This window comes from Mytilus edulis, chromosome 2, assembly GCF_963676685.1.
Source record: "Mytilus edulis chromosome 2, xbMytEdul2.2, whole genome shotgun sequence".
NCBI lineage: Eukaryota > Metazoa > Mollusca > Bivalvia > Mytilida > Mytilidae > Mytilus > Mytilus edulis.
Genome location: NC_092345.1, coordinates 30,373,028 through 30,386,916, shown reverse-complemented (window position 1 = coordinate 30,386,916; position 13,889 = coordinate 30,373,028). Strand labels below are relative to the sequence as shown.

The 13,889-nt window shown below is 33.4% G+C and overlaps 1 protein-coding gene across 8 annotated transcripts in view; it reads left to right on the top strand.

The window, feature by feature from the left end:
* Nucleotides 1-13,889, top strand: part of LOC139511925 (syntaxin-binding protein 1-like) — a 39,880-nt gene that overhangs the window by 3,148 nt on the left and 22,843 nt on the right. For all 8 annotated transcript variants that reach the window (XM_071299117.1, XM_071299113.1, XM_071299111.1 and 5 more), the window contains exons 2-6: nucleotides 7,694-7,825; nucleotides 8,943-9,019; nucleotides 9,628-9,706; nucleotides 10,321-10,573; nucleotides 11,778-11,862. In XM_071299117.1, the coding sequence (XP_071155218.1) occupies nucleotides 7,694-7,825; nucleotides 8,943-9,019; nucleotides 9,628-9,706; nucleotides 10,321-10,573; nucleotides 11,778-11,862 (626 nt within the window). The remainder of the gene's footprint in view (nucleotides 1-7,693; nucleotides 7,826-8,942; nucleotides 9,020-9,627; nucleotides 9,707-10,320; nucleotides 10,574-11,777; nucleotides 11,863-13,889) is intronic.

Sequence of the window (13,889 nt, the reverse complement as noted above, 5' to 3'; positions counted from 1 at the left end):
ACATAGTTCGTCTACACCGGAATAGCTATACCACCAGAGATATCAGAGCAGCTCTTAATTCCAAAGGCATCAAAGTTACTCGTCAAGTAATTGACTACTGGGTTCAACAGTATCGTCTAGGGAAGTTTACCGACTCGATTACCTGTCCTTCTGCAACAAAGGTGAAGACTATGAAGACGCTAACAAGAGCTGATGTACAGTTTGTTAAAAGAACCTTATCATCAGAACCTTGCACATCCAGTCGAACTCTTCACAAAAGGCTTCTTCTTAAAGGGTCTAAGGTCAGTCTGTCCACCACAAAGAGAGCCATAGTCCACGCAGGTTTCACGTGTACCAAACCAAGGTATTGCCAGATGGTACGACATGTCAACAAAGAGAAGAGGGTAGCATTTTGCAAGATGCTAGTAGAGAACAATGACCAGTTCAATGACATGATATTCAGTGATGAGTGTACCGTTCAGCTCCATCAGAATAAGGTGTACATCTACAGACGATATGACCAAGTCAGACCATCACTTCCAAAACCAAAACATCCTCTTAAGGTTCATGTGTGGGCTGGTATCAGCAAAAGAGGCGCTACACCTATCCTAATATTTGACGGTATTATGAATGGTCAGTTCTTTACAGACCACATTCTGAGGGACACCTTCCTGCCGTACGTCAGACGAAAGTTTCCGGACCAACATCGCTTCCAAATGGACAACGACCCAAAACACAGGTCCAAGGTGTCCAAAGACTTCATGACAGCCAACGGCATTAACTGGTGGGATGTGTGGCCATCGGGTATGTATATTCAAAAATGATAAAAATTACTATATATATAATCGTTTGATTTTTAATGCTTAGTAGATAAATTTATAGTCGAAAAAAACGGAAAAAGAGTAAAACTACTTTTACAAAAAATGTAACAAAATTAACTGAGTATATAATGATGACTCAAAATAATTTGTAAAGACAATAAAATGAGGAAGTTTTCGGACAGATCCCCAATTTAAAAAAATGTAGTTAAGATATCAATACTGTTTAAATTTATTTTATGGTCTTGAAGCGTCTCTAAGAAAGTTTAAAATTAATCCGGAAAAATCTTTTAAATCAGTCCTTAATGTAATGCATTGTAATACTATGCTTAATATTTCCAAACAATATATGAAAAGTTTAATTGTGATAATTTTTTTTCAGAAAGTGCTGACTTGAATCCGATTGAGATGGTATGGAGCCAGCTGAAGAGACATCTGTCTACCATCAACATGACGACCAAAGAGGAACTTGTCAACAACATCCGTCTCTTCTGGAGCACCTACATGACAAAGCTGCAATGTACCACTTACATCGACCATGTATACAAAGTTGTACCAGTGTGCATCTTGATGAAAGGACAAGCAACAGGCAGCATCCCAAACAAGATTTTTAAGGAGCCATCCCATGGGAAGACCATATCCTACTTCCAGACTTTGTTGTGGTCTCCAAGTTATGATGATGTCCGAAAAAGACTTGGTTATTAAAGACGACAAGAAGAATTTGACCAGAGCACATACAGCAGATTAATAAACGGCCCTTTTCAGGGCCACCAAATTTGTTCAAAAAGAATTTGAATTGTTGTACTTAAGTCCAAACATTTCTTTCTATTCTCTTCTAATTACTCTTATTGCTCTCATTCTGAACAGCCACATCAATAAAAATAATAAAAGGTCCCGAATCGTGATTTCCTTCGTTGAGGAAGACAAAGGTGTAGAACTTTCCCAACAAATAAAACTAAATAAGGAAAACCAGGTATCAAACTTAGCAGAATCATGAAATAAAGCATTTCAGTAAACCGACATAATTCAAATGTAATGGATACACAAATTTTGATTTTTTTTGCAAATAATTTGTTTTTCTTTTTTGCACTTTTTAGCATATGAGGGTGGTCCCACGCTGTCAAGATTTTTGGTATCTTTTTTTTCACCGCCCGTAGACTACAGGAATTATCTTTCCTTTTTTTCTTCTAACATTTACTTGTATAAATCAAATCCTATAAAAATTCTTTTTTTTTTTTTTGCACATCTCCAATATGTGCAATACGTAGTAAAAGTAGCGTGCAAAGAATTAGTTTGAAGTTAATTTATTGTTCCGTAACAACAACCAATCAGTCAGTAAACTTCATATTTTAATATGTTGTGTACAGTAACTATTTTACGTTCCTGTAGGAAGTGCCAGATAACAGATTTTGTAAAACTTCCCCGTTGTTATAATACTTGAATAAACGGTATTTATTGAATTAGCTTTAAATTTCTAATAACGTGCATGTAACATGTTTCCAAAAACAAAAGCAAACAGGTTTTTTCTGAACTCATGAGTAATTTCTAATAGAATGTTGGCTTAACAGTCCGTCAGTCAGTGCACATCCCTTCCGTGATATTTAACCAGTCTAGAGATGTTCCGAAAATTGGAAGGCACACACCAAATTATTAATTCTTAAAATAAAACATCGGAACTTATCTAAAACTTTCAATTCTTACGTATAAGCAGGGACGGATCAAGCCATTCTAAAAATGGGGGGTTCCCAATCCAGGACAAAAAAAGGGGTGTGTGGGTTCCAATCACATGTCCCCATTCAAATGCATCGATCGTCCAAAAAATAAAAAGCGGAACACCCCCCCCCCCCCCCCCCGCCCCCTGGATCCGCCACTGATGAGGGTAATTAATTTAAGTAAATTCTGATTTTTAGCCGTCACTCTCAACCTCAACTGAAGGATCGATATATATAAACCTTGACACGATGAGTTCAGTTGTTGTCTTTGGTTCGTGTGTTCGTAAATTGTGTACCCATAAATTAGGAAGTTTTTCTCGTAGGAGTTTATCAATTTTTTTTTTATGTCAGGTCATTTCAAAGCTGACTTTATAGTATTTGAACTTTGTTGGATAGTTATCTCATTGACAATCAAACCGCTACCTCCATTTTTTATTCAAGTTTTGTGGATCCTCAATGCCCTTCAACTTTGTGCTAGTTTGGCTTTCTAAAAATTTTAATATGAGCGTCACTGATGAGTCTTACATAGACGAAACGCCTGTCTGGCGGCTAAAATTATAATCCTGGTACCTTAGATAACTATTTATACGAATAACTATTTTTTATTTAAACAGCTCTAGTGTTAGTTAACTACAAAATGTACAAACATGTTGTTCATTGTGAGCCAAGGCTCCGTGTTGAAGGCCGTACATTGACCTATAATAGTTTATTTTTTATAAATTGTTCTTTGGATGGAGAGATGTCTCATTGGCACTCACACCATCTTCCTTTATCTATGTACTTAAAAACTGTTTCCCAACATATCTATTGTAAGCCATTCAAGACAGAAAAAAAATTATATCAATGATAGTTTATTGATCAAAACGAAAATTGAATACAGATATAATATTATTTACAGACATAAAACATAATTATCGAAATGTTACTAAATTTCACATTATTTTGCAGACTTAGTGAGCGGAAAGTAGTTGCCATTGCGTTGAACGAATTATAAAAAATGATACAGTACCAAATTTGCATTATCTTTTTATAATATTGTGCAGGTACTGTCAGGTAATGTCTAAAGTTGGAAAAGGGGGTTAAGGGTTTACCGAAGAACAATGTATGAAGCCATTCAGGTATTCACTTTGACATTTAGACAATAGACATACTATATACATTTCACACCTAGGTGTCAGTTCATATTGAATTTGTTTATTAGTAACGACCCAATTGAATAGGTTTATGGCTGGATTGCAAGAACAATTGACACGACACGAGAAAGATGGAACCATAATTATGGATAGTACTTTTATTTGCAAATTGCAAATAACCATGCAATGTAATTGTTGACAGTTAATTATTTATATTTCAGAGATAAAAGTTATGGTAGATTAATATATTTTTTTTTCTTTAGAAATAAACACAACTCCTCCAACACTTCGCATGCACCAAACATTATCACAATTGTTTTATTATTCACTAACTTTTACAGGTTAACCTTTTTTCAGAGTACACATTTGTTATAGTAACCTGAAGTTGCTGTTGTCTTTGGTAATCTTATAAAAGAAAATTTTAGGTTTCTTCTATTAAATGCATAAAGGAAGACAATTTATATATATATTGTACCTTGCATTCGGTACAGGAGAGAAACCATTAGTTAGAAATGTTAAGAATTCTAATATAGTATGATATACATTCACTGTGAAACTCACACATTAATATAAGCTACATGTACATGTATCGCACAGACACATACATGCATGGTGGATTCCCCCTTTTATTTTGTCTTTTATCTCACATCTTTTTACTGTTATCCATCATTCTCTATCTTTGTATTTTAGCACGTCTTAAGTCTCTAGTCTAATCCTTGTTTTTTTTTTGTGTGTTTATTTTCTTCCTTAATCTGTATTCTTTAAAAACCCACTCCACAACCTCATTTGCGGCATGGTATTGAACACAAATGCTTGCTATTTCGCCATACAGTTATAGATGTTGAATTCTATGATATTCATGGTAATTGTCTGGATAATTTTAATTTGTAAATGAAACGTGAAGCATTGTCACAAACATAAAAATAAGTAGATGTGGTAAGATTGCCAATGAGACAACTATCAACCAAAGTTCACATGCAGTGGATTAAGCAAAGACGGAAAACTTCAGCAATGAAGAAAACCAATAGTGTCAAGTCGAATGCAACGACATGAAGAATATGAAACAATTCAATTGAGAAATTCAACATCCAAACTTATAACAAAACAATGTACGAAAAACAAACATGACAGACCGGAACCAACAACAACATGATCTGCAGACTCTTTAATTGAGGCAGACACATAAAGAATGTGTAATGGGCTTGAAGATTGGGTAACATGTATGGGCACGATGACATGTGCAAATTTGAATGAATTAAGTTTTTGTTTACAGCTTGTTAGTATCAACTGAGAAAAAGTCGTGTAAATTAGTTTGTTAAAACACCTCACTATTCTCTACATTTTTTTTCCCACATTTTTCTCTATTCTCCCCCCCCCCACACACACATTTTCATATGTCGCATGTAAAGACCACAGTCAGTTTCTGTTGATAATCTTAAGAAAGTACTATTTTTCAAATAGTATACTTTTTCGAGAATTATTCAAGATATGCAAAGTATATACATTTACATGTATTTGTAGACTAAGGATAACTTCACGAGAAGTATGTGTAAGAACAGCCCCACAACGCAGATAATAAATGATCTCTGTTCAAACTATACTTATTTATATGTCATAAACTATATTTAAAGACAAAAGCTGCATCGTACAACCACAGTACGTATCTGCAAAGGAAAATGAAATATTGCATATTAGATCAATTTGTTTTTAAAATGAAAGTAAACAGTGTCATTTACGCTGAATTCCTCACATAGAGCATACCATTCCTATCTCATAAAATCTGTAACGGCCCTTTAATGCTAGAAATGCTTTTAATTATGTTTCTGGAACACCCATTGTATAATCGTTAAAAAATGACCTGGGGTTCTCCAGACCCCGACTTACCCGCCGGGGCTGGGTGCATGCGGCCGTTATTAGTAAGCTGAAATAGAAGATATCATAAAGGTTAATAGAATAAGCGAAACTCAAAGTAGCTGAAATGGAACTAATCAATCAGAAATTACTTGCATCGCAGTATCTCCCACGGGAAACAAAATCATCCAATGTTGATCTTATCATTTTTACTGAGTATCCCTTGAAATTGTTTATTTTACGAGTCTTAAAGGTGTGAATATTTTTTTTCTCAATTTATCCATATCATGATCATATACACGTTTGTACTTACACAATAACTCAATGTAAAGAAAATATTTTTATTTTTGTGCCCGACGCAAAACTGTTGAAGGGAACCTCGCCCTTCCCCAGTTTCTCAGCCTCATACAAAAAAGTTTATATATTCCTGACATTGTCTTTATATCTGATTGCTTATCACTTTTATTCAGATCCTGTCTAGCACTACTGGTGAATAACCGGATACTTGACAATGGCTCGTTACACTTCGTTTACCTTTAAATTGTGTTCGACCTTCGTGTATTACCTGAACTACACAAATCGATACACAGAAGCTATTTTTAACAACAATTTTTTACATAACACCATGGGGATCTAGAAACTGCAAATATACGCTACAAACAAGCTCACGAAGGGTATGAAATTTGAGGATCTAGATTCAACTGGTTCATTATGATTGGTCAAAATATTTACCGGTATTTAAAAATACTCATTTAAGCTGCATCTCTGAACAGCTTTCATCTTTTAAAATCAGTTGAAAATTGAAATTGATTAATATTAAAATTAAGATTCTTTATTATCAAGGATTATAATAACAGATATTTATTAAATTTATTTGTCAAATTTGGTCTCTTGTAAAGAGTAGTCTCGAACATTGCCAATCATACCATATCTGTTACATTGTATATATTTAAAGCTTCTTGCTGACTCATGTAAAACACGCAATAGACATGGATCGATAAACTTCCGCCCACTCGTATACCCGTGGACACGCGTGGGCAACTGTCCACGGCAACGCGTGGACACGCGTGGGCAACTGTCCACGGCAACGCGTGGACACGTGGGCACGTGGACCCCCGTGGACAGGTAATGCCCACTCAGTGCCACGCCCACGGTGGGCACGTGGAAATAGCAAAATCCACGTGAGCTGTAGTGTAGTTATTCATGTTATTGATGTTCTTTTCTTCAGAAACAAAATAAACAAGAACGTTTCAATAGTACATGTACATGGATGCCACACTCTCACTTCATCTACAACCACCTTGACCAAAAACTTTAACCTTAAGTGGGACAGATGGGCGAAAGAACAAACAAGGAACACACAGACCGAAAAACATAATGCCCGTACATGGGCAATAAAAACAATCAAGCCTTTACCCAAGCCGTTGTGAATCATGTGGAAAATAAGAAGCAATAAAAGGGAAAACTATGAGTCCCTTTCATTGATATCACAAACTCACATTAAGTTGAACTTATAGAACCCCCCCCCCCCAAATAATATTTATATAGTCAATATTTCTGGACAAAACCTTTATTTTATTCTTTTTGCTTATAACATGTATAATACTGATAAAAAATATATATTAAACATATTAAACATGGGTGCCGAAATAACTACATCTGGTTGCTGATTTGACCAAGAGCTGATTAACAAAGTCCTTTTTTGACTAGAATTCGCCAAATTTGCATACAAGTGTAAATACGTCTATTTCAAACCAGATTATTTTTGTATGGGAGTAACAATTTAAGTAAGACAAATAGATTTGATAAAGGTTTATAATACAATGAGCATATACATGTACATGTAACATGATGGGGTCCCACTATGCATAAATACTTTACGGGAAAACTTGTGTCTGTCATATATTACCAGGCACACCCATCAAGGCCTCGGTTGAAATTTATCTATGTAGAGGGGGGGGAGGGGGGTGAGTTTGGTGGGAAGCCAATAGTCAATATTGCATTGAGCCTTGACATCGTTTCCATCTGATATCCTGAATTATGGTAATTGGTATGGTATTAGAGGCATATTATGTAATTAATCAGACATTAATCAGATAATCTATCTTTTAATCGTGTTAATCATGTTAATCAATCATTCAATTAAAAATATAAGTATTTATGAGAGACATTTTGTAAATTCTAATTGTTGTTTATTTAGAAATTACAAATGATGTCATCCTGGCAGTCAAGAAACCAAATGAGTGGAAGGTTTTGGTGGTGGACCAGCTTAGCAAACGGATGATCTCAAGTTGTTGTAGAATGTGCGAGATAATGTCTGAGGGAATCACATGTAAGTTTACAAATATTCATGCTATGTATTTTATTCTTTATATGAATGAAATGAGATTAGAGGTACATGTATATGTCAATGTGACAATACATTTGTAACCATACAGCAGGTTAAAGGTTATCTAACTATAAAAATGCTTAAGGTCCATACAGTCTTCTACAATCTCAGACTCTTCAAAAGAGTCAATGCCATCATGGCCATATTGCAGATTCATTTATATTTTCCATGGATCCCAATTTTCATGGATATTTTATGCGTTTCCCTCAGTTTTAGTTTGTTACCCCGATTTTGTTTTTTGTCCATGGATTTATAAGTTTTGAACAGCGGTATACTACTGTTGCCTTTATTTATCATGTTTATGCTCCATTATCAAAAAGACGAATGCAAGAATTTCAAAATTACTCAAAGTATGAAAAGTCGGAGAAGATATAAGACATGTAAGAATGTAAAAGGGAGCAATGAAAGAAAAACTATAATTGAAAAAAACAACAGATAACACCATGGCCAGTGTACATGGTGTATACAAAAAGTCAGACAAAAAATCATTTGGTCAGACAGAATTTTTTAGATTTTACAGCTAAAAATATTGTACAACTTGTCAGATTTCTTTTTCGGTCAAACAAACTCTACTACAGTTTTGCGCATACTGCATGGCCCCCAAAAAATTGTGAGAGAAAAAACCAAACAAGCTTAGAAATCACTACAATGAGTACTTCCTTGGGTGAAAGTGGGTATTCCTGAAGCTCAGGTAAGTACAAATTTAGGGATAAGTGGCATTAGATGAAGTCACAATGGGGGACATTGGTCATTTGTTATTTGATGCATGGCATCTGTAATGATATTAAAACCATTGGAAACCCTTGGTTCAATGGCCTCCTTGTAAGCAACATGTGTTTCATGTAAGTAATCATGGTTGGAATTTCAAGCTATTGAATATCTTATCTGCTGGAAGAGGTTAACTCAGTATACTGCAACAGCTTGAATGTTGCTACAGAGAAATGGAGAGTTCACAATGGGAAATTTGAAATCATCAAAATAAGATCGGAATTTTCAATATTCATTGTTATATGATGATATTTTTAAATTTATGTACATATATATACTATTTTTAATTCAGTGGTTGAAGACATTAATAAAAGGAGAGAACCACTTCCTCTACTTGAAGCAGTATATCTTCTGACTCCAATAGAAAAGGTAAATATAACATTCTTGTATCTGAAATAGAAAAAAGAATAACTCTTACGCACACTTACATGTTGAAGTAGTTTTTCTTCTTGAATAGAAAAGGTTACTCTGACATTCTAAGACATTGAATCCTGAAACCATTTCTTACTCCAATAGAACATATACATGTATCTATACTATACAGTCTATACAAAAAGCCAATATGATTTTATAGTATGAAGAGATTTTTTTAAGACAAAACATTGATAAAATTTTGATTTGTAATACATTGATATTCTTAGTAATTTGATATAATTCTATTGATATCGCAGGTCATTTTAGCTTTCAAATATTTTCATCAACATTTTAATCATATTAATTTATAAAAAAGATCATCATACAAATTAGATTTATTCTTATGTTGGAACCAATATTCTTTTCCCTAAAAATTAAAAAAAATCTCATTCTTTGAAGGAAGTGTTTTTAGTAAAAAAAAATATAAATGATTAAATTATTGACAAAATAGCCTTTACAACAAATCAAATGTACCAGCTTATATTTATTATGAATTTTCTCTAGTTAAAATCAATGCAATGAATTTTCCAAATATTAAGTAAAAACTTGTTTATAATTTTTAGTCAGTACGTGCTCTGATGGTAGATTTCCAGAACCCCAACAACACACAGTATAAAAGTGCTCATGTGTTTTTCACTGAAGGTATTTATAGTATAAGAAATTTCATTGAAGAGTATATATTAATGAAAAACGTTAAATTAATTTTGTCCTTGGTGTAAAATTATTGTTATTTCTATTAATAATGTTGTAGTATATCAGTTTAAGCCATGTATCTTAAAAAAGATTGAGGGAAAAAAAAATAATCAGTTAAAATCAACCAACTGTCTTCTATTTATGAATTATTTTAATGATCTCAAAATGTTCATGGAAGTCATGTTATAAGTATTAAAACATAGACAATACCAATAAACTGTTCGATATTCATTCTTTCAAAAGGAATGTCTCTCATAATAGATATAGGAAGATATGATATGAGTGCTAATGTGACAACTCTCCATCCAAGTCACAATTTATAAAAGTAAACCATTATAGGTCAAGGTACTGTCTTCAACAAGGAGCTTTGGCTCACACGGAACAGCAAGCTATAAAGGGCCCCCAAAAAATTACTAGTTTAAAACCATTCAAACAGGAAAACCCAATGGTCTAATCTATATAAAAAAACGAGATGTGAAAAAACATGTTTAAAAAGTTGTTGCTGTGTAATTTTAATTCAAATCGTACTAATAAATCTTAACACTATTTGGTTTGTTTTTTAGCATGTCCAGATGAGCTATTTAATGAGTTATGCAAATCTTCATCAGCCAAGTTCATCAAGACATTAAAAGAAATAAACATAGCGTTCCTCCCCTCAGAATCACAGACTTACTCCTTAGATTCTAGAGAAACTTTTCAGTTTTATTATAACCCATTACGTACCGCTGGACGTACCATCAACTTGGAAAGATGTGCAGAACAAATAGCCACACTGTGTGCCACATTAGGGGAATACCCTGCTGTCAGATACAGAAGGTATGACATAGAAAAGCTTCCCTTTCTGCTTATTTGTTGTTATTTAAATAAGAAAATGTGGTTTAAGTGCCAATGAGACAACTCTCCATCCTAGTCACAATTTGTAAAAAGTTAACAATTACAGGTCAAAGTATGGTATTCAACATGGAGCCTTGCCTCACACCAAACAGCAAGCTATAAAGAGCCCGAAAATTACTAGTGTAAAACAATTCAAACAGGAAAACCAATGGTCTAATCTATATATAAAAAGCGAGAGAAAAGAAACACATATAAACCACTCCAACAAACTACAATGACAGACCAACAGGCTCCTATAAACCAACTCATTTCCAAAGTCATAAAATGATAAGAATGTTAGAACACATTTTAAGAATACTTTGGTTTGCCCAAACCCTACCCATACATTGAGACAGTGGGAAGGTAGGTAGGCATTTTCTTTTTTTTTCTTTCAAAGCAAAATTGAAGTGTCAGATGCTTATTAGTCTTCTTGTCTATCTTTATAAAAAAAAAAATTTTCGCATCAGGACTATAAATGATTTTGAGTAGGGAGCTATTTTCTGGGTAGGTAGGGTTAGGGCAAACAAACCTATTCTTTTTTATGGCCTTAATCTTTGATATAGCCTTATATTAATACAGCTATAAAATGAATTGCCTCAAAACTGACTAGAGAGGTTTAAAATACCCACGATAGTAAGTATCTACAAAACAAACAAGGTGGTTTAGTTAAAAGATCACTTGTAATAGTGTTAGTACAGTGAAACAGGGTTATGCTTTCAAGAATACTCATTTACAAGTCTTATCTTAAGAGACTTCAGAGAGAATAACGTAAAGTCATTTGTATTATAAATATCAGTACGAGGAGTTGGATAAGTCCAAACCTAATCAAATCAAATCAGTAATACCAACATCATAAAATTATTTTAAAACGGTGACATAATGATTGTACTATGGCAGCTAAAATAAAGATTACAAAGCCAGTTTAAAATTTGGCTCTCTGGAATTTTAAAACATCTTCATTTGTATGATGCGGTTATCAAAGATTTTATTTTGAAAAGACATTACCAACATTACAATTAAATGATACACCTTGTTTGGAAAATATCCTTCAAATAAATTCAGATTTTTTTCTATGGATTTCTAATTGCCTTATACCTGTAGTGTTCTGTTTGGAATTTTTTTTGACATAAGTGTCTTTAATTTTTAGTGAATTTGACAAGAATGCAGAATTTGCTCAAATGGTACAACAAAAATTAGATGCCTATAGAGCTGATGACCATACTATGGGAGAGGTAATATTTATAGATTATCGTTGATCATCTCAACAAAAATTGGTTTTCTCGCTTGAGCAGATACGCGAAAGTGGGAAAAGCAATTGAGCTGAGATGATCAATGATAATTTCTTAATCGCTATTTTACTTATGACAAGGTTGCATGTTCTCCCTCAGTTTCTAGCGATAATTTTTCATATGACTGCTGTGCTGAGAAAGGAAATTTTCAGTCAGTAAGATAAAAGAAAAAATTTGTAAAATAGCATGCTTAACATCTATATGAAATTTCACAATTCATCTGCATTACATGACAATGAGAATTATTTTGAGGTATTAAAAAGTAAAATAAAAAGAATATGGAATTTCGAGGAAAATTCAATGTGGAAAATCCCTAATTAAATGGCAAATTCAAAAGCTCAAACACATTAAACGAATAGATACCAATTAAATGTCATAATCCCTGACTTGATACAGGCATTTTCTTAGGTAGAAAATCGTGGATTGAACCTGGTTTTACAGCTAGTTACACCTCTTACTTGTATGACAGTCTCATAAAATTCCATTATCTTGACAAAATAATTTGGAAAGGTGAACTGGTATTATTGTGAGTAACTGAGTACTCAGGATCCATTTTTAGCTTACCTGGCCTAAAAGGCCATGTGAGCTTTTCTCATCACTTGGCGTCCGTCGTCGTCGTCGTTAACAATTTTTCAAACATCTTCTCCTCTGAAACTACTGAATGGATTTGAATGAAACTTAAAATGATTGTTCCTTAGATTATCCTGCACAAAGTGTGTGCTTCGATTTTTGATCCGTCAAAAAACATGGCCGCTGTTACTTAAAATAGAACATAGGGATCAAATGCAGTTTTTGGCTTATATCTCAAAAACGGAAGCATTTAGAGCAAATCTGACATGGGGTAAAAATGTTCATTAGGTCAAGATCTATCAGCCCAGAAATTTTCAGATGAATCAAACAAACCATTGTTGGGTTGCTGCCACTTAATTGGTAATTTTAAGGAAATTTTGCAGTTTTTGGTCATTATCTTGAATATTATTATAGATGAAGATAAACTGTAAACAGCAAAAATGATCAGCAAAGTAAGATCTACAAATAGGTTAATATGACCAAAATTGTCAATTGACCCCTTAAGGGATAAATGTCCTTTAATGACAATTTTTCACAATTTGTTCATCATATTTGCTAACTTTAAAAAATCTTCTCCTCTGAAACTACTGAATGGATTTGGATGAAACTTAGCATGATAGTTCCTTAGATTATCCTGCACAAAGTGTGTGCTTCGATTTTTGATCCGTCAAAAAACATGGCCGCCCTTACTTTAAATAGAACATAGGGGTAAGTTTTTGTGTTTTGGTCTGTTTTTCTTATACTATATGCAATAGGTCTACTAAAATTGGTGTATAGAATGATTGTAAGGTGTACATGTCTAGCTGACAGGTGTCATCTAACTTTGACCTCATTTTCATAATTCAGTGGTCAAAGTTAACTTTTTATGTTTTGGTCTAATTTTTTAATACTTTATGCATTAGGTCAACTATATTTGGTGTATGAAAATATTTTATGATCTATATGTCGGTTACGCAGGTTTTATTTGAACTTGACCTCATTTTCACAGTCCATTGCTAAGTTTTAAGTGTTTGTGTTTTGGTCTCATTTTCTTTATTTATAAACAGTAAGTCATATATATTTGTAATATTGAAGAATTGTTAGCTGTACATGTTTGCCTGGCATGGTTCAATATGTTCAATAAGGCATTGTTTACCAGGTGAGCGATTCAGGCTCTTGAGAGCCTCTTGTTATTCATTGGATACTAATTTTCATTTATTTCATAAAATTTCTAAAGCTTATTTACGAGTTTAAATAATTTTAACTAATGAGAATTTGGTTAACCAAGAGATCAAATATCAACAAAATTGTGAGTTTGACTCAATCAACAAATAATCGGTACTTTTGAAAGTAAAAGAGTCCACAGTATACAAATATTAGATTGTTGTTGTTCTATATGGTACAATTTTGTGTTTGATATT